This window comes from Aethina tumida, chromosome 1 (assembly GCF_024364675.1).
Source record: "Aethina tumida isolate Nest 87 chromosome 1, icAetTumi1.1, whole genome shotgun sequence".
Lineage (NCBI taxonomy): Eukaryota > Metazoa > Arthropoda > Insecta > Coleoptera > Nitidulidae > Aethina > Aethina tumida.
In genome coordinates, this window is record NC_065435.1 from 42,729,402 (window position 1) to 42,752,468 (window position 23,067).

At 32.1% G+C, this 23,067-nt stretch overlaps 1 protein-coding gene across 2 annotated transcripts in view; it reads left to right on the plus strand.

Annotated features, from left to right (window-relative positions):
* Positions 1-23,067, plus strand: part of LOC109595115 (rho guanine nucleotide exchange factor 18) — a 60,641-nt gene that overhangs the window by 26,438 nt on the left and 11,136 nt on the right. Inside the window, exons 1-6 of one of the 2 annotated variants that reach the window (XM_049962223.1) lie at positions 5,879-5,961; positions 20,235-20,591; positions 20,700-20,729; positions 21,517-21,696; positions 22,029-22,140; positions 22,194-22,380. In XM_049962223.1, coding sequence (XP_049818180.1) covers positions 5,937-5,961; positions 20,235-20,591; positions 20,700-20,729; positions 21,517-21,696; positions 22,029-22,140; positions 22,194-22,380 — 891 coding nt within the window. In that variant the 5' untranslated portion in view covers positions 5,879-5,936. Of the gene's footprint in view, positions 1-5,878; positions 5,962-20,234; positions 20,592-20,699; positions 20,730-21,516; positions 21,697-22,028; positions 22,141-22,193; positions 22,381-23,067 lie in introns of those variants that run through there. The other variant, XM_049962224.1, reaches the window with a different exon arrangement.

Below are 23,067 nucleotides of genomic sequence, written 5' to 3' on the forward strand. Positions count from 1 at the left end.
TTGCTACAGGTGTGTACGATTTTTCTGTTTCACTTTATTTTACTTTGATTGATTATTGAACTGTATTTTTTTGAGTGAAGCCCCCACTCATTTATTATTAACAATTTATAAATTTTTTTCACATGACTCAGTATCGACTGATAAGTTCCATGTTTGTTGCTAATGAATATTTACTCAAATACCATAACATTGTTCGACAACTTATAATTTTTAAATATTAGATACCGGAAAAAATTATTTTCATTTTTGTTTATTTATTTAAATAAATTATTGTATAATATATTAAGTGTTTTATGGTCTTCCTAACTACTCTGTTTATTTTTATCATACACTGTATTTTTTGGGATTAAACATTGTGCATTCAAGTGCTATTATTCGTAAAAATTTATTTGAAGAAGATGCTTTAGAAATGAAGGCTCCCGATTTTGGTTTGATGTTAGAATGTTACAATGAATGCACTAGAGATGTCAAAGTTGTCCTGAAAGATGTACCAACGATGAAATTAAGCAATATTTCGTGCCAAATTTCCTTGTAACATGTTTGGAAATATGCCTGTCATGAAACAGTAATATATTAACCATTAAAAAGAGTCTTCAAGCAATAAATTTCGTCAGGACAAATACAATAACAAAATTAAGCGTCTGACCATTGTCAATTTTCTCCAGTATGGACAATGAATTTAAGCTGACAAACGTGGTGGACCAAGACAAGAAAGATTTTAATGACTGAGAATCCACCAATACGCCAAATTGTTCAATGTGACTAGTGGTCTCAGATTGATCAAATTCATGAAAAACTTACTCAAACATGAGCTTCTTTTGTAAAATGGAAAAAGTCTTCTGCTTCTTCACGATAATTCAAGGCCAATGTCAACAGAAACGGAAAAGAAATGTTACATCGGAAACTGTGGTTGATGTTATCTTTAATTCCTAAACGTGGCAAAATTTGTATGATTATAATGGTGATTATTCTCTTAAAAACGTAAATTACCTAATCCCACCTTTCTGGTATATATAAAAATAATACTTTTGAAACATTTAAACTTACCAACGTAAAAACAGTAAAATGTGCTGTTAAAATGAATTATTCAAGATCAAATTAAATAAAAAAGAAAAAGAGACAATAATTTGGAAGGCATATGATTAAAATCTACGTAAATTTCTTTTTCTCAGCATATTTTCGTCTCATTGATTCAATAAGGTCTCTTGGCATCTTTCAAGAGAATGGAATTTCAGGTCTAAAACTGCTATTCTGATTTCTGATTTGGCAATTTTACTCTTTATCCCTCTAAAAGTTTAAATGATGTCGATATCAAGGCTGAATGTAGATCAATCAACGTAATTAACCCTATTATCTATCCCTAAACCAGTTCTTAAGTGTTAATACTCGTTTGTATGGGATCGTTGTTTTGCCGAAATAATTGAAACAATGGACACATTTCTTTCAGTATGTAGGAGTATAAGTTTTCTCTATTTTGAGTAACATTTGATTCATAATATCATATATAATAATATATTATATGTCATTCCAACTTCCTAGTAAGACATTTTTTTTTCCCAGTCTACGACAAACAAAATATTTCGTTATGATATTTCATTTCTTGTATTAACGACTGACAAATTAGGATTATATTTGTATGAGTGAAAAGTGTGCCACTAATGTATATTTATTTATTTAGAATTGAAATGCAAATTGCACGCATAATTTCAATAATTATAGTATTTCAGAATCACTGAATTTAATATTAAATCATTATAGGTAAAATTAGAAATTTTTCCAAGACCAGTGACCAACCATAAAATATTCTTTGGCAACATTTTTAATGGCAGGTGTCTAAAAAATTCTACATTTCAAAATTGCCGATAGAAAACGTGTAATTAAAACGATCAGTTTCTATCGCATTCCGGTAACTATTCGCAACAGCTAAAAAACGAATCGGATAAAAGAACCACATGGAAGAAAGAGCTTAATGTTGCCCACTATTTTATGCATTTGTTTTTTGTTTTTGTTTTTGCCTCACCGTCTAGCCTGATCGGTCCAGATTTTTTCACTTTTACTAAATTTACGCGCCATAAAATCGAAATAAGATTTCTCCGGTCAATCCGTGCAATTGATTATTTATACTTTCCTGCACATAAATTCAGCCGTATCGTAATACTGCCAGCTGTGAAATCGACGAATGACATTTTATTTCCACTGGCCGTGTGCACTTAAGAGGAATCGCTCAAATTATAAAACTGTTCCTCCTTTCATTTCTTGTGTTACAACACTGTTGTTTACATTATTTGAATTTTAAATGCGGATTTGACTCATAATATTAATAAATGGTTCAACGAACGGACGGGGGAAATCATTTCAGTCATGGAAAAATGATTTTGCACAAATAATCTTTAATTTTCCCAACAATTATCGAGTTATTTTAATTCCATTCATGTTTTACTTCCTTTGAATTTCTAATTTTACTCCAAAACCTCGTATCAAAATTATCGTAGGTTTTCTACATAATGGCTTTGAAGTCGAGCATCTTGAAATGATTATTTTGTTGCTGCTCTAACCCTTTTAATTATAAGCCCCCTTACAATTAGACATGGAAAAATGATTTTGCATGTATAATTTTCCTTTTTCCTTCCAATTATAGGGTAATTTTCATTTTAAATTGTAGCACTAATTACCCTATTCATATTTTACATCAAAGTTCGTTTATATAAATTCAATTTATAATTTTACTCCACAACCTCGTATAAAAATAATTTCATTACCAAAGATTGCCTAGAAAATAACTTTGAAGTCGTGTATTTTAAAGTATTTACTTTGAACGTCTATTAATCTTTTTAATTATATTAGATACATGTCTTCATAGAAGAAATATTTTGCATAAATAATCTTAATTTTTCCTGAAAATAAAGGTACTGACAAGACTAATTACAAAGGATAGTATTAAGTTCCGTTCGTTTAAACAAATTCAATTTACAATTTTATTACACCTACGTTAATTTCCTTAGATTTTCTGGGGAGTAACTTTGAAGTTGAGCATTTTGAAATAATTACTTTGACACTGTGAATAAATAATCTTCATTTTCTTTGACAATAAATATTAGTTTCATTAAAAATACTAGTGCTAATTAATACTTTAATTCAAAATTTTACCAATTCAATTTCTAATTTTATTATTAAACATCATATCAAAATATTATCGTAGATTTTCTGGGTAATAGCTTTGAAGTCGAGCATTGAAATGATTATTTTGTTATGAGCCTCTTACAATTAGACATGGAAAAATGATTTTGCATAAATAATCATTCTATTCCTTTACAATTATAGAATTGTAAATTGTAGTATTATTATCTCATTCATGTTTTACTTCAAAGTTCGTTCAACACATTCAATTTATAATTTGACTCAAAAACCACGTAATAATAATAAATTCATTACTATAGATTTTCCAGGGAATAACTTTAAAGTGTCTTGAAATAATTACTTAATACTCCTTTTACTCTTTTAATTATAGCTTAGCCTTTAAACATTTATGTCATGGAAAAATCATTTTACATAAATAATCTATGTTTCACTAGCAATTAATGAATTAGTTTCTTTGCAAATAGTAGTATTAATTACTTCATTAATATTCAATTGGGGTATCCAGAAATAATTACTTTGGTACTCCTTTTGCTGTACAGCTTTAAATCTTTCTGTCAAGTAAAAATTATTAATTGATTTATTTTCATTTAAGATGGTAATACTAATTAATTACTTCATTTATATTTTACTTCATTCTAATGTAATTTATAATTTTGTTCTTAAAGTTCGTATCAAAATAATTTTATTATAATATTATTTTCAGGAGAACTGAAGCATTGAAATTTTACTCATGGTAACATTATTTTCCAAATAGTATTACTAATTACTTCATTTACACTTCACCATAATATAACTCTGAAATCGAATGTCTAGAAATAATTACTTTGGTACTCCTCTAGCTGAATATATTTGTTACAGAAAATTTATTTCCATTGTAAATAATAGTACTAATTACTTCACTTACACTTTACTATACTGCGAAAATAATTTTATTACCACAGATTTTCTAGAAAATAACTTTTGAAATGTAATATCTAGAAATAGGTAGTTAGATTGTGGTCTATACTGTAATTACTGTAAAACATTTTTCTCATGGAAAACTTATTTTCAGTCCAAATAATAGTACTAATTACTACACTTACACTTCACTATATTGTGTACCAAAATAAATTTATTACCATAGATTTTCTAGAGAATAACTCTGAAATCGAATATCTAGAAACAATTAGTTTGGTACTCCTCTAGCTATATAGCTTCCTTATTTACCGTTAAACATTTTTTGTCACGGGAAAGTTATTTTCATTATACATAATAGTTCTAATTACTTCACTTACACTTTACTATATTGTGAAAATAATTTTATTACCACAAATTTTCTAGAAAATAATTTTTGAAATGTAATATCTAGAAACAGGTAGTTAGATTGTCGTCAATACTGCTTCCTTCCTGTCAAACATTTTTCTCATGGAAAACTTATTTTCAGTCCAAATACTAGTACTAATTACTACACTTACACTCCACTATATTATGTACCAAAATAAATTTATTACCATAGATTTTCTAGAGAATAACTCTGAAATCGAATATCTAGAAACAATTAGTTTGGTACTCCTCTAGCTATACAGTTTCCTTATTTACCATTAAACACTTTTTGTCACGGAAAAGTTATTTTCATTGTACATAATAGTTCTAATTACTTCACTTACACTTTACTATACTGCAAAAATAATTTTATTACCACAGATTTTCAGGTAGTTAAATTATTATTACAGCTTACTTACTATAAAACTGATTTTTAAGAAAATAACTTACTTTGATACTTCCTTAGCTGTAAAGCTTCGTTACCATTAATAGGTTTTGTCTTGGAAAATGATTTGTCATGAGTAATCTATATTTTTCCTAACTATTATTATTATTTCTTATTAAAATAATGTTTTTCTAGTTTTGTAACCATGATACTTCTCATACTTTCGTAACTCTTTCATTACATGGGTCCAATAAGAAGATTTTTAATTAAATTATCGGTTGGATTAGTTATATTTCTCATAATTTACACAGATTTCTTTTTAGCGCACAGACTGAAATGATTGGTACAATTTTTATTGAACCTTAAGCAATTTATTACGATTAGAACGACAACATAAATTGATTTAACCGGCTTGAATGCCCGAAGGAAATTGCCAATTCTAGTATTATCGAGCGTGACAGTGAAAATGCCCCGTTGCTTACGTAACATTTCTTTGTGCTTCATTTTGAAACCGTTGAAAAAGGCTCGCGAATAATTCGTCCCAATTTTCGCCCGAGACGAGAGAGCAATCCATGCGTGGTCTAATAATGGACGTTTCCAGCATTCATCGGCGACTAATTGCTTCCTTTGCGTGCAATCTGGTACGGAGATAAAGAGGTAGATTAAAACAAACCGCTTCTTCCGCACCGACGGATGTTGACTGACGGATCCAATGCGGATGCCCGGTTTTATTTATTCATTTTTCACATTACTTCTTCATCCATCTTCCGACCGTCCGCTCCCTTTCTTCGGCCCACTCCGACCGTACCGCGTCCAGTGGCGGGCAAGACGCGATAACCGAAAGAAAACAATTGCAGTTGGCTCCGAGATCGCGGCCGACGACGCGAAACCGACCGTGACGGCTGGAGCGTGCCACGCGTTCGTTCGGTACCATCGCACGCAGTACCCGGTGCGCCGGTACGACCGTGGCGCTGGGTTTCTTGAGCTTTTCCGGCGCGGGCTTTGTTGTTCGGACGTGCGCGACAATGTGCGATTGGGGATGACCCTTGTTTCCGTCGTATTCGGTGGATGTCAGTGCTGTGTTCGGATCAAGCGTGCGGTACTTTCCGTCATGGGCTTCAAGTGTTTAATCAAAGGTAAAGTCGCACACACCGTTTCCTCGCGTCCTGATTCGTCGTCGGTTTTCTTTGGGGCTTCGCTTTCGTTCGAGTGCCGTGTGGAAGTCTGTGCGGCCGTTTGAGTTTTCTTATCGGGCGGCGACGAGAGTCTTGCCGGAAAATTGGTTCGTTGCTCGGCAGTAAACTCGAGTGGTGCAGTCATTACATGGTCTGGATGCTTCTGAGCCATTACGCGACATTTATGTTGGGGCATAAGGTTTTACGGTTATTAACGTGTTTGAGGTGCACGAGAAAATAAGGGGTGAAATGGTAATACTAAATTACATTACTTGCAGACTTTAGATTACACCGTTTTACTTATTTATTGTTATTTTTTTTTGAGTGTTAAACAGAAACGTCTTGTTTATGGTCGTGTTCAGTTAGAGCGAGCTCAAGAAAGTGTAAAGAATCATCAAGGCCATAAAGTAATGTTTACGTTCATCAATTCTTTCCGTACAACAGTTCGCAAATTATCATGAAGAGGAATGGAATATTTACGGTCTGATGTACTCGAGTGCTTTGCTGTAAAATTTAGCATTTCCTTCTAGACGGGGAATTATTCAAAAAAGTTTGCGGTGGAAGAGGAACTTTTTTCCTTTAATAATTATTAAAAGATCCTCTTTAATTAAGATAAATGGAGGAAGTTTAATTATTTTAAGTCGGTTTGCGAAGACTTTGCCACTTTATCAAAGTGGTTTAATGAATTCAAATTAAATTGATAACTGGTGTATTTATTAATAATTTAATTATTATTAGTACATTTGTTGGATATTGATTTTCCAACGTGTTTCTATTTGTTGCCTCAAATTGATCGAAGAAATGAACGGAGTGATCGTTATCACGTACACAATATACATTCTATTCGAAATTCTTTTATATTAATCAATATTGTGTAATAGGCAAGAATAAATTAAAGGATTGCTTGCCACGTTGTTGTACGTATGTAAGTGTCAATATTTCTATAGCAATGCTAATTTCTTTGCCAAAATAAAATTAGGTTGCAATTACACAATTTATTCTATTAATTAATGACATACAGATTACTAATTGGGATTGGCAGATAGAACAAACGTTGAACATGAGAAATAAAATTAATATCGACGTAAATATAACACGAATTTAGGACAATTATATTTTAAATGTGATAATTTCTTTGTGAACTTTTTGATTCCTTTAAAAAGTTATTGGTTATATTTTGACCATCCCTTTTGTTTGTTTTGTTATAACTACTCCCTGTATATTAGTCAATAAAATAGCATTGAATAGGGAATAAAAATACCTTTTAAAACCAACATTTCTATTTTGTAAAAAGTAATTGATAATGTTCATATGGTACTGAAGGATTTGGTCAAGTTTATGGTTAAATTTAGTTTTAGTATTTAGTGTATTGATATTGATTGATAACTTTACCCAGTTTTTATTCAAAGTCGACGTTTTGTCCATTCAGAAGTTGACAGAGAATGTAACTTTTTAGGCTTCACTGTATATTTATATATTTTCAATGACTCTTTCTATTTTATAAAAAATAATTGATAGTGTCCATATGGTACTGAGCAATTTGGTCAAGTTTATAGTAAAATATAGTTAGATTAATAACTTTTCATGGTTTTTATTCGAAATTGACATTTTTTTCTATTCAGAAGTCGATAGAGAATGGAACTTTTTTAGTAGATCAATAATACGACACACTTTTTACAAATATAAAAGAAATTGTCAATTGTTCAGCCGGAATGTAAGAAATTTTCATAAAACATAACATAAGTAATTAACTTATTTATTGTTTTATATCTTACTGGATGGCACTTACTATTTTAGTCGGACAAGTTGAATGTCTCAAATATTGTAGAATATGTTTAATAAAAATACCTCTTAAACGAAGTACCACAAGTCTACCCTTTCTATTTTATAAAAAAAGTAGTTGATAGTGTCCATATGGTACTGAGAAACTTGGTTAAGTTTATAGTAAAATTTAGTTGCACGTATGCCAACTTTACATAGTTTTTATTTGAAGTCGACATTTTTTTCCAGTTGACAGAGAATGGAACTTTTTAAGCTCTCACTGTATATTTATATATTTTAGTGAGACTTCTGAATCATTTTTTTAGTATAAAACAACACACTTTTTATAAATATAAATTATTATTATTACAATTATTCAGCCGGAATGTAAGAAATTTTCATAAAAATTAATATAAGTAATTAACTTATTTAACTCTATTGGATGTCACTGTTTTAGTCGGGCAATTTGAATGTCTCCAAAATTTAAAGATAAATATGTGTAATGAAAATACCTTTTAAACAAAGTATCCTTTCCATCCTTTCTATTTTATAAAAAATAGTTGACAGTGTACATATGGTACTGAGTAATGTGGTCAAGTCTATGGTAATATATAGTTAGATTAACAACTTTACATGATTTTTATTCGAAGTCGACATTTTTTTCTATTCAGAAGTCGACAGAAAATGGAACTTTATATTTTAAATGAGACTCTCTGTATGATAGTCAATTGTTCAGCCAGAATATAAAAAATTAGGAAAACTAACTAATTAACTTATTTATTATTTCATACCCTATTGGATGTCACTTACTATTTTTATCAGGCAAGTTGAATGTTGCCAAAATTGTAAAAGATAAATATATATAATGATATGAGGTTATGAGGTAATAGTGTCCCTTCTCTGATGACTATTATGACCACAATCAACATTTAAAAGGAAGCTGACTTCTGTTATGATAAATAAAACTGAATATTATTTATAGTTTTTATTCGAAGTTATAAGGGGCGACTTTTTATATCTTCACTGTATAGTTTTAACAATAAAATATATTTAATATTAAAAAATAACTTACACGCAAATGAATTTTTAAAGTACTAATATAAAAATTGTAATTGAAACTTTTTTTGTACCTTTTATAATAAAATAAATAATAGGGTAGTAAAAATATAACTAATAACCCCTGTACTTAAACAAATATGTAATTGAAATTAATATTATAAATTTCAATAAAAAAATAATTAAAATTATAAATTGCTAGTAGTTTTTTTATTGCCTGCTTTTACTGCATATTATTCAATTAAAAAGAAAATGGTACAGAGACGATAAGAAGGTTGCAAGGACATTCGTGCCGCACAACAGGTGTATCAGAGTAATATTGATGGCGTAAAATTTTCGTGGGGACACTTTTTCATAAAATCTTTTTTAAATTATGTCGCAGGCTTCGAGATAAATAGGTCAGAGTGGCGTTAAAGTAGGCGTGACACATAAACCCCCTTATTTAGAAGAATTCCACACACAATATCGAAAGGAAATGGTCCCATCACGTACAAAATTGAATTTTTCCCACACGCTTTCACGCACACTTCTGCGTATATGAATAGGTCCGCGGAACGGCATTGTAACCAAAATCCCGACGCTGACCCATTTACTAACGTTGTTTGAATTGATTTGTTCACTTGACCGGCCGTTTATTGATGTGATCGTCCAAAGATGCTGGCGGAAGCATTTATTGCCGCTAATTGATATGTGGGGCACGGCAATTATTGGTACAGCAACATTGATAAACCCCCTATCATAATCAAGGATTCCATAACTGTATCCAACGTTTTCCGAAACACAATGAAATTTACGGGCTCCGACTGCAAATCCCCCCAAAATCCAATCGGGCCCCGATAATTGTCGGGGCCCGATACGCGGGCCGAATTGAATCCGCAACAGGCTGCCGACCATATTACGTGCACGGACCGGAGGGGCTGGAAACGGCTAATCCGAGGGCTCCGGTGCACGAAGGTTATAGGTCAACAACAGAGAACGTCGAGTCACATGACCCACATAACCCGGGCAATTTTTTTCCCTCGCTAAAGGTCGAAGTAACGAGCCACGCATCCTGCGATGCCGGCAAAAGGATTATCAGTTATTTGTCGATTCGATCCGATCATCCTGCAAAATACTCATGAGGAAATGCGGGGTCTATCCATTTTACATTGTAATGCAAAACTGGTCCGGGGTTAAGAGAGTTGACCTTTTCGGGAGATAGCAAACAAATGTGTTCAAAAGTTTTAGAATAGTTTTATCTGGCTCCCTGAATGGACGTGTCTGCAAAATGTCTTTACAATGTGCCACCAGACAAAAGCGTCATAAAACTGTTAGGCATTTTATTTTAATAAAAAAGTACTCCAAGGAACGCTTAAATTGGCCAATTTACAAAGTAGTGAAAATGTCCAATGTAAACTAATTATAAATTCAAAATAAACACAAAATGTGTCGATATTTTGGAGCACATAATTAAAAACAACATATTTTTGTGCTATTGATTCAACAAAATCAAATAGGTCTCTTAAACCTCATTATATAATTAATTAATATTCTTGAAATTGATACTCATTATTTATATTTTTTCAAATGTTTTCAATAGGCTTGAGATCAGGTCTGTATGAAGACCATTCTGTACAATCAACTAGATTATGCCTAAAGGTGATTTTGCTTGTCCTCTTTGGGGTCGTTTCCTAAAAATTTCAATACTACTTATTTCAACAAATACAAAAATCAAATATTTATTAATAAATACAAGGCTATAAAAATAATTCAAAATTTGTTTTAAGTCAGAAAATTAAAAGTTGAAATAATATTAATGATAAACAGTGGGAACGTTTATATTATTTTTTGAATTAAATATTTTTATAATTCCCAATCTTTCTTTAAGAAAATAATATGTTTGTTAGATATTTTTTAACAATAAAATTTTTTTAGGTAATTCACATAATACGTGTATTTTATGTTTTATTTATACTTTCAAACACAGAAAATTATCAACAATCTGTTGACGTAGAACTTGGTATTTTTTCAATTCTATTTACACCATATTTTCCACCAATGAAATAAAACGGGGCATAAAATGTAGATTAAGTAAATTGTTTACTATAAAAAAGTGATAAGACTTGATTAAACGTGATTTAGTGTCAATTTGTAATTTTATTCATTGACGCAATTTTCACGAAAAATGTCTTTTAAATAAATTAAATACATATAATTAGTTCCTAAGTTTTAGTTTTTACCCACATTCCACAAGTACTAAGCGTTTTTTATTTTTAAAATTTTTTGTCAGATAATATTTAATTTTGCCAAAATTGCAGTTTTAAATTCATAAAAAGGCATTTAAATGTTACGACATCAAGATAAATTCGGTTTATTTTGAGCCGCAGATTTATGCGGCGGCACGTTATAAAGAGGCACAAAACGTAGAAGAGGGCAATGCTTTCAGCAAAATGCTTGAAAGCACTTCAGGTGCCTCAAATTACTTTTTTTTTTAAATTGTGTCACCCAAAGCCCTCGACAATTATGCTTTGTGCTTTCGGTGCTTTGCGTGCATAATTAGAGGTCTTCAAACACTTTTAAACGTGCTTCAAGCAATTTGTACGGACTCTTTAACATATTTTTAAAATGCTTAAATTACTGTTCATAAGCATCAAGCACTTCAACATTGAATTAAGCTTTATGAATTTAGTTGTGTAGAGCTTGTATGCGATACATATTACTAGTTGTTTATATTTCGTTGGTATTTGTTCATTAGTAATATTAATTTCGTGCAGTGCAAATAGTTTATAGTTGAATAAACCTATTCATAAATGCAGATTGGATTAGGGCAAATATTCGTTCAAGTCAACAGATGTGCCCGTAATTATTAAATTCAATTTACAATTATAATTAATATATGTTTTCCCAACAAAAAACTCCATAATTAAATTTAATATATAAACGTGACTACCTGTTTTTTAAAACATGATTATTTAATATTATTGTTTTAAAGTGATTAGTTCTTAAAAGACCCACTTATTTATTGGGTGCTTGATAATTGAAGCACACATTATAATATAAGTGCTTTCCATTTGGAGCTTGCACACTTGATAATAAGTACTAGTACTTGCTACTACTTTAAATATTTTTTTGGAGTGCTTTGTCCCTTTCTGACACTCTGCTTCCAAGGTGGATTTGCAGATATGATACTAGTATTTAATTTTAGTTGGTACTAGTTCAAGTATCATTTTACAGTGCTGTTGGTACTACTTCAAGCATCGTCTTAGCTTGTTTTACCCATTTGCGACATCCTGTTTCCGATTTAGATCTTACAGACAACAATAAATACTACTAATTGGTACTAGTTCAAGCATCATTTTAGAATGACTTGCTCCATCTTTCTTCCGACTGGGAGCTTCCATATATATTATCAAATATTAATAGCTGGTACAGTGATCCTTTTATTTCTGACTTGGAGCTGCAGCCATACATATTTTTATTTAATACTAGTTGGTACTAGTTTAAGCATCGTTTTAGATAGCTTTTCCTATTTCTGACACCTTACTTTCGAATTGAAGCTTGCAGACTTGATACTAGTAGGTACTAACATTTGATACTAGTTGGTTCTATTTCAAGCATCATTTTAGAGTGACTAGCTCCATCTTGCTTCCGACTTGGAACTTCCAAATATATTAACAAATATTAATAGCTGGTACAGTGATCCTTTTATTTCTGACTTTATTTTTATTTAATACTAGTTGGTACTAATTCAAGCATCGTTTTAGATAGCCTTTCCTATTTCTGACATCTTGCTTTCGACTTGAAGCTTGCACACTTGATAATAGGAACTAACATTTGATACTAGTTGGTACTAGTTCAAGCATCATTTTAGAGTGACTTGCTCCATCTTGCTTCCGACTTGGAGCTTCCAAATATATTAACAAATATTAATAGTTGGTACAGTGATCCTTTTATTTCTGACTTGGAGCTGCAGCCATACATATTTTTATTTAATGCTTGTTGGTACTAGTTCAAGCATCGTTTTAGATAGTTTTTCCTATTTCTGACACCTTGCTTTCGACTTGAAGCTTGCAGACTTGGTAATAGGTACTAACATTTGATACTAGTTGGTACTGGTTCAAGCATCATTTTAGAGTGACTTGCTCCATCTTGCTTCCGACTTGAAGCTTCCAAATATATTAACAAATATTAATAGCTGGTACAGTGATCCCTTTATTTCTGACTTGGAGCTGCAGCCATACATATTTTTATTTGGTACTAGTTGGTACTAGTTTAAGCATCGTTTTAGATAGCTTTTCCTATTTCTGACACCTTGCTTTCGACTTGAAGCTTGCAGACTTGGTAATAGGTACTAACATTTGATACTAGTTGGTACTGGTTCAAGCATCATTTTAGAGTGACTTGCTCCATCTTGCTTCCGACATGAAGCTTCCAAATATATTAACAAATATTAATAGCTGGTACAGTGATCCTTTTATTACTGACTTGGAGCTGCAGCCATACATATTTTTATTTAATACTAGTTGGTACTAGTTCAAGCATCGATTTAGATAGCCTTTCCTATTTCAGAAACCTTGCTTTCGACTTGGAGCTTCCAAATATATTAACAAATATTAATAGCTGGTACAATTATCCTTTTATTTCTGACTTGGAGCTGTAGTCATACATAATTTTATTTAATACTAATTGGTACTAGTTCAATCATCATTTTAGATAGATTTTCCTATTTCTGACACCTTACTTTCGAATTGAAGCTTGCAGACTTGATAATAAGTACTAACATTTGATACTAGTTGGTTCTATTTCAAGCATTATTTTAGAGTGACTTGCTCCATCTTGCTTCCGACTTGGAGCTTCCAAATATATTAACAAATATTAATAGCTGGTACAGTTATCCTTTTATTTCTGACTTGGAGCTGCAGCCATACATATTTTTATTTAATACTAGTTGGTACTAGTTCAAGCATCGTTTTAGATAGTTTTTCCTATTTCTGACACCTTGCTTTCGACTTGAAGCTTACAGACTTGATAATAGGTACTAACATTTAATACTAGTTGGTACTAGTTCAAGCATCATTTTAGAGTGACTTGCGCCATTTTACTTCCGACTTGGAGCTTCCAAATATATTAACAAATATTAATAGCTGGTACGGTGATCCCTTTATTTCTGACTTGGAGCTGCAGCCATACATATTTCCATTTAATACTAAATGGTACTAGTTCAAGCATCGTTTTTATCTATCGCCTTTTCTATTTCTGATACCTTGCTTTCGACTTGGAGCTTGCAAACATATTAATAAGTACTGCATTTGATACTAATTGGTACTAACATAGTTCAAGCATTGCTTTAGAATATCTTGTAGGTATCTCTGACACCTTGCTTCCGACGATCTTGTAAACGTCATGATACTGATCCTTGAATGATAATGAATAACCCAATGTTCCTTTTCCATTTACAATACCCCGTAAAAAATTAAGTTATTTATAATCGATTCAATTTATTATCGAAGCCACCAACCGAGAAAAATCGCACGCGACCCTCGCGGGGCGGTTTTCGGCATTGTTTTGCCGGCCCATCCGAGATCGATTGTCGGGGCCACGTTGGACAAAAGTGTCAGCGCCAGCCCAGCATCCCCCCATGCAAAAATAACACCGCCAGTTAAAAAATCGCTCGGTATCGCACCATTGTCCCATTGTTCGGAATGTGGAATTCGGGCCACCAAACTTCGCTTCCTCGTAAGCCGTGTGTGTGTGTGTCGCTATCGCGGGCTTCGCATTCCCACAGTCGCGTTCCGAGCAAGCGGTTTCAAAAAACCGATTCTCTCACACACCGACGTGCCGAACACGTACGGCACGGGGGCGCTTTTACTTCGCCACGAATGTGTGTGTGTCGTTTAATGGGAAACAATAGAAAGTAAATTGGATCTCGCGCGTCTTATCTAACCAGCCGAGCGAGCATGTGTGTCGTGTGTGTGGGACCCCGTAAGCCGCGATTCAATGGCCGTTTTAATTGTTGCCTTAATTGCCGCGGGCTCACTCGCATTCATACGTACACACACACATAATAAACACACACAAACACACATGATATTGTCTTTGGAAAACGGCTGTTGAATGTGCCATCCGCACGGCTCTGAGAAATCAACCAGTTACTGATGTCTATTAAGTTAACGTTACCAGATCACAAAATTGGAATTCTGATGTGTGGACTAATTGATTGTCTCTCGTAAATTTGTTGGTTAAACTGAGAATTTGTCGGGTTTCTATTTGAAAATTAAGTGATACTTTAAATCTAGTATTTTTTGCTTCTTAAGTGACATTAAATGAACACTAAAATTATTGTTTCTTGTTTATTAAAACGGAGTCATTTTTGAAAACAGTTTTATTAAATTTACCTTTAATTTTACTAAAATAATGTTTTTTATGGGCAATGCTAATTTAAGGGTAGATGAATTATTTTCAAAAAAATATATATTTTTCTTTCAAAGAAAAATAAGAAACACAAAACAACACCATTTACTATTTATTACTTTTGTTGGTGGTAATGCTAGTTTAAGTGTAAATGAATTTTGTGGGGATTGTTTTCTATAAAAATATATTTTCTTCTTACAACAAATAAGAAACACAAAATCGACGATTGTTTCAATAAAAATATTAAGTTTGGTGCACATTTAATGATAGTTTCATAGATGGCAATGCTAATTTAAGGGTAGACAAATTTTATTGAAATTATTTTATAAAAAAATATATTTTTCTTTCAAAGAAAAATAAGAAGCACAAAATCGATGATTGTATCAAAAAAACTATTAATTTTAATGGTCATTTATTGATATTTTCATAGATGGGAAAGCTAATTTAAAGGTAAACGAGAATTTCATTGGAATTATTTTCTAAAAAAATATTTTTTCTTTCTATGGTAAATAAGAAACACAAAAACAAGAATTGCTTCAAAAAGCCATCATTTAATATCATTTTTTTGGTGGTAATGTTAGTTTAAGTGTAGATGTATTTTGAGGGGATTGTTTTCTAAAAAAATATTTTTTCTTCCTATAGCAAACAAGAAACATAGATAGAATGGACTATTGTTTCAATAAAAACATTAATTTTAATGGTCATTTAATGTTATTTTCATAGATGACAAGGCTAATTTAAGGGTAGAAGAATTTTATTGGAATTATTTTCTAAAAAAATATATTTTTTCTTTCTGTGATAAATAAGAAACACAAAAACAAGAATTGTTTCAAAGAAACACAGTAAGTTTAGTCATCATTTATTATTATTTTTGTTGATGGTAAAGTTAGTTTAAGTGTAGATGAATTTTGAGAGGATTGTTTTCTAAAAAAGTATTTTTTCTTCCTACAGCACATAAGAAACACAAAATGGACAATTGTTTCAATAAAAATATTAATTTTAATGTTCATTTAATGTTATTTTCATAGATGACAATGCTAATTTAAGGGTAGACGAATTTCATTGGAATTATTTTCTAAAAAAATATATTTTTTTCCTTCTGTGATAAATAAAAAACACAAAAACAAGAATTGTTTCAAAGAAAAATAGTAATTTTAGTCATCATTTAATATTATTTTTGTTGGTGGTAATGTTAGTTTAAGTGCAGATGAATTTTGAGGGGATTGATTTCTAAAAAAATATTTTTTCTTCCTACAGCAAATAATAAACAAAAAGTCGACAATTATTTCAATAAAAATATTAATTTTAATGGTCACTTAATTTTATTTTCATTGATGGCAATGCTAATTTAAGGATAGACGAATTTCATTGGAATTATTTTCTAATAAATATATTTTTTCTTTCTATAATAAATAAGAAACACAAAAACAAGAATTGTTTCAATAAAAATAATAATTTTAATGGTCACTTAATTTTATTTTCATAGATGGCAATGTTAATTTAAGGGTATTATTTTTTAAAAAATTATATTTCTTCCTTCTGTGATAAATAAGAAACACAAAAACAAGAATTGTTTCAAAGAAATATAGTAATTTAGTCATCATTTAATATTATTTTAGTTGGTGGTAATGTTAGTTTAAGTGTAGATGAATTTTTTGGGGATTTTTTTCTAAAAAAATATTTTTTCATCTTACATTAAATAATAAACACAAAATCAATAATTACTTCAATAAAAATATTAATTTTAATGGACGTTTAATGTTATTTTCATAGATGTCAAGGTTAATTTAATGGTAGACGAATTTTATTGGTGTTATTTTCTAAAAAAAATATATTTTTTCTTTCTATGACAAAATAAGAATCACAAAAGCAAGAATTGTTTCAAAGAAAAAGAGTAATTTTAGCCATCATTTCATATTATTTTTGTTGATGGTAATGTTAGTTTAAGTGTATATGAATCTCATGGGGATTATTTTATAAAAAATATTTTTTTCTCCCTATTGCTAATAAAAAACACAATACAAAAACATTCAATATTAATTTTAATGAACATTTAATGGTATTTTTCATAGATAGCAATACTATTTTATCCATCATTTAACATTTAATGTGTTTATTCTCTTTTTCTTTTCACAATAAATAAAAAATATGAAAACGATAATGTTTCAGCAAACATTAATTTTAGTCATCGTTTAATGCTATTTTCAGAGATAATGCAAATTTAATAGACCTCCAATTTCGCAATATCCTATATTTTGTGTTCGCTTATCCCCGTTCAAACGCGACTTGTTAATTAAAACTACTATCGAATTTCCAAAACTTCCCACTGTTTTCGACAAAGGGCTCTCGGTTTCGAGGCACTTTACATCTTTATTATCCTTGACAAGCTCTTTGTGTGTATTTGCCGTCCCCGTTCGCCGGCGAATCGTTTACATCCCCACAAAATACAACTTTTTCTTGGGTTCCTGAAAATTTTAAGGCGCGTTTCATGTTACGACCGTATCGATCTGCGGCCGTGCCACCTCGCAAAACTCGCCCCCGAAACTTTCCGCAACTTCTGTTCTGCAACGAGACCGTGCCCGAACAAAGGCCTGTCGGTTCGCACCACGTTCCTCTGCAACGCAAATTCAAACGTTGTGTTGTGTAGTGTTATGTTAATCGCACGAAACGGACGACTCACGCCATCAAAGGCCGAACCGTCGAAATTGAACGTTTTGCAGTCGACCCTCGTACCCTTATTACGGTGCACCATCGCAGTTTGTCCGCCGTTTCCCCAAAACACCACTGCCGATAATCGGGCCCGAGTAATTGTCTCCCAAGGATAAGCGCTGAATTTATATAAGGGCCTTTGCATAATATGTTATGAAAGTTTTTTAAAACGGGACTTGTTTAACTTCGTCGTGAAATTGAATTGTAAATTTCCATATGAACATTGTAATAAGGAACAATCTTAAAATGAACTAACAGAACGAAAATAAACGCAATAGTATATATTTAACTGAATTGGTGAAAGAATTGCTTATTTTACGAGCTTTTAAATATACACTTGGTAAACTTAATTCTTGTATTTTTAGAAAAGAATAGTGACTAATGTACGATAATATTTAGGATAATAAATTAGATGTAAATACTACTGTTTTTATTGTAGCTATTTTAGTTGGTACCAAATAAGATGGAATCTTTAAGATTATTATAATAATTAGTATAAAATAAGCTTTGTTTTTATAGCTTAAAAGTTTTAGTAGTTTCAGAATAATAATCAGTTCAGAGTCAACAAAGATTAAAATGTTGTGCCTTAGTTGATCTGAAACATCAAAGAAATATAAAGGGGTAATTTAGTTAGTTTAGTTGTTTTAGGCATTCTCTGTTAAAATACAGAAAAATTGTCAGTGCTCAGTTTTTTTTTAAACGTTTATTGCCATAAACAGCATTTTGATATCTTTGGCTGTTTAAGAGATATACATCGAAAATATAGCTGTTTTGTAAGCTTATTAACTTTTTTGTTGGAATTTATTTTCTCTCATGGTAAAAGTTTTCTTTAGACACTTTTTATGTAGAATAATAAACTTCTTTCTGAAAAATGACTGATATATTTCGATGTAACACTTGTCTGAGAAGGAAATTATAATTGAATTTGTCCCTAAAGTGTCGAAATAAGTCATGTTTACCAAAAATATGTCAATTTGGGTATAAAATTAAAATTGTCATCCATAAAACATTGGAGCACAATATATTTTATTAAACAGATATGTTTGTTAAACCTTTACTAAATATTTAATGAATGTTCAAATCAAATTATTAATACCAAAAATAGAGCTGAAAATTCAATACTATGTAAGTTGACTTCTTTATAGCATTTTAAATTATCGTTAACAGCTTATCCTCTAAAAAATAAAATCTTTGTGTTGTTTCCAACTTTAATAACTATTTTACGCACACGAATTTATTGCACAATATGTTGTATAATTTATTGTCCAATTTATTGTCTATTACAAGTACCAATTTTTCAGTGCCAGGGCTGACAGCATGTTTATTTTTGAGTTAGGTTATTTTATTTTATATAACCTGCATATGTTTGTAATCAAAAATTTTTTATATGTTGGTAGTACTAAAAGTTTCTGGAAAATTTTGAAAAAAATAGAAATTGTTGCTTTTAAAAATTGTTTAATGAATTGGTATCTAGAAATTGGAGAATAAATGGACGTGTCTAAAACTGTTAAAAGAAATCCAAGTTTTATCATAAATGGTTGTTTAATATTAAAATATTTCATTCATTTCTTAGTTATCCTTATTTAAAACTTAATTTAAAAAAAATTTCAATTGCATAGGCACCACTAAATATCATCAAATTGAATGTAAAAATATTTTAAGCATCTTCTATTTGAATTAAGAAATTTGTAAAAGGTGCAGAAATTTAGAAGAAATTTTTGGTTTTGGAAGAGCTTAATGAAAGTTTTTATCAGAGGACAAAATAAATTCAGACGAAAAAAGGTACCAAAGAGGATATTTTATAAATCTGCCAAATATTATGAGAATTCTTTATGTTTTTGGTGGAGTTTTTAGAAAAAATGTGGTCTGGACACTGAAACCTTGTTTGGACAAACTTAATTCAGCCAAAACAAACAAATTTAGGATGCAATATATATTCATATTCTCTAAAAAGTTATTTTTGATAAAATAATAATAGTATACACACTCTATAAAAATACTCCTTGGACAAGGCGAGAAATATTTACATTTTATTACACACTTAAAGTTACATAAATTTGTTCACCAATAAATATTTGTATTATAATAGATTTTTATGTCATCATAGGTAATCGAATTAGTAAAAATGCCTCAGATAAGACGTATTGTTTACGTTGATTCCATCTGTTTATATAAAGAATTTGTTTTGTAAAATTAAATTTAACTCACCTTGGACATTACGTGCCGCCATTCCTAAATATAATTGTGCATAGAGCAATGCATTTTTTACAAAACCGTTTGAGCAAACCAAAATTATTAACATTGTCATTTATTTGTAGATGAATGTGGTGAAAGCGGATCGGGCGAGGGTGAAGCGGACAGCGAGGAGGACGTGATCACCGACTACCCGGTGGGCGGAGGCGGCGAGCCAGCGCCGCCCGTCGGACCGATAGGGGGGGCGGCGGCCCGAGGCGGCGCTGCGCCCTCGGCCACTGCGACGACGACCGCGGCGGCCGCAGCCGCTGACATGCTGCCGCGACCGGGCGGTGGGGGCGGCGGACCGGCGCCGCTGCCCACCATCAGCGTGACGCCCCACTCGCCCGCCAACAAGACCTATCCGGTGCTCGAGGACAGCCTGCAGCAGGTGAGGGATCTGCACGAGACCGTGCAGCACATGAGGAACGTCACCGTGCACAGTGAGTACTTTTTTGTTTTCCCTCAATTCCGTCACGACACACGCGTCTGATGACGTCCCACCCACACGTAAGAAGGTTCTAGACTTACAGCGTGCTTAAATGTTTCAGATTTGAACTTTTTTGTGGATTACAATTTCTGTAAGTCCTTAATCGAAACGTTCACTGGATCCATGCATATTTATGTTGTCGGATTTGCCTTTGCATGAAGCTGTTTTAAGGAAGATTAAGCATAGGTCTTACACACTAATGTCACTAATGGAAATCTGTTCAATTTCTAAGCTATTAACTGTTTTTTAACATCTTCTCTACTAAAACTATTGTTAATGTTCAACTATTTTCTATTAAGACCTACTCTAGTGATCTTACTTGTAGTATATGTTACTCTTGAAGTGATACAAAGTCCCAAGTTTAGAACCTCACTGAAAATAGATTCATTTCAAACACTTATTTAATGCAAAAGTAGTTTAGGTCCGCTTAACATTATCCTTTTTTATTATTTTGTCATAGAATTTAGTTTTATAGTTTTTATCTGTGACTATTTAGAAACTGCTCATGTTTGGTGTTCTACAGTGTTAGAGTTTCTTTATTTGTTGCTATCTAGATATATGATAGAACAACAACATTCTAGAGAATTTAGTGTTTTATACCCATGAAAGTGGCAATAAATAATTTAATTTAATTGGTGACTCCAGTTTAACATATTCACAAAGTACAGTCATTGGATGGCTCAGTAAACAGCTGAAATATTTTCAAGGATACCCTTTAACAAAAGGAACAAATTGCATGTCATAGGGAACCTAAAAATTATTAAAACATCTCCAAAACGTTTAAATTAACCAAAAAATCTAAGTGTAATGTTAAGCAGGCTAATATCAAAGACAAACAGGCAGAACAACCGACTAACTTGAAATCATTGATTTTTTAGATGCATATGCACCAAACTCGAGGGATTTTGCGGCGTTCGCCCTCAACCCGTTGCTGGCACAGGTCGCACGGCTCAGCGCAAGCTGTCCAGTCCTTAACGAGGCACCCCTGGACAGCGAGATACTCGGCGGCTCGTTGGGGTCCTCGCCCCTTCATCAGCCGCCAAGCAGAAAAGGCAGCGGTAATATTTCCTTTTTAATTCCCTAATCGTATTACGTAAAGATAAAATCGATGACGAGATCTTGTTACGTCCACTTAATTTTCATTTAATTAACGAAAATGTAACCGGCGACCGTCGAGTCTACCTCAATCGTTTTAAGTTTGATGAAGACTCCGCGATGTCATTAACTATCTTGGCACATGCGATCGGTCATCGATTGTAAACAAGCTCCACAGGTAGGACCGACGTTAACCGCGTTGGGGTTTTCTATTTTGACCGCACGCCATTTATCACCCCACGTCGACGAATCGACGTGTGCGTAAAATAGTATTGGATGTTTATTCGCGTTGCAGGTGCCCAAGATTGGTTGTGCCAGCCGGAAACCCAAAGGAGGAGGTCCTGGACCGCATTGGAGGACCTGACCGGCAACAAGGACAAAGTGATGAAGCACACACGTCAAAGGAGGTAAAGATTTACGGGACATTGTCCGCGTTTGATACGCCTTAACTAATGTTCAGGACGTTTTGCAGTATATCGCTGAGCAGCATGGAATCCGAAGCTGACGAGTCCTCGCTCATAGACAACGTGGACGGCAGCACCGTCAGGCTGTTGGGACCCGATGCTCCCATCGTGGTACGACATCGTGGCACCCGGGGCTCAGGCGGAGGGGCCAGCACCCATTCACTCAACGAGGCCGACCTCCAGGTGAGTTTATTGATTGCTGGACATCACTGGAGTTGAGCAGATAGCAGTTAATCCATTATTCTGTTTTTAACGAATTAACTAATGTTTTGGTTAATAGGTTAAGCTATTAAGTAAACCTTTCTGAGTTAGTGAGTTCACTATTCTTATCGGGAAGAACATAAAACCATATAATAAAGAAAAATGTACTAAATATAAGATAAAAATGTGCCTTATATTGTATTTACCATTGTTTATTGATTATTGGTTAGTAAATAGTTTTTCTTTTAGAATCCATGAAATATTTATGATTACTTACAGTGTACTGAAGGAATAAAAAAATTTAAAAGGTTCTTGTTACATTCTGTTTTATCTTTTAAATTGTTTCAATATTGACCTGGAATATCTACTGTTTGATTAAATATAATTTTTTTGGAAATAAACCCACATAGTTTAGATTTTGAAGCCTGATTAGTTTCAAATCTCATAACTCTGTAACTTCTAATACGATAACCAGAAAATAGCCTTGAATAGACCTTTCAAATGAGGTATCACAGGACTACTATTTCCATAAAAAATGGTTGAGTAGTGTCCATATGGTAATGGGTTATCTTTTTGTCAAATTTTAATTTGAGATCGATATCTTGTTCAATTTAAAAGTTATCAGGGGGGAGGACTTGACACCATTTAAATAAGATTGACACCCCCCTA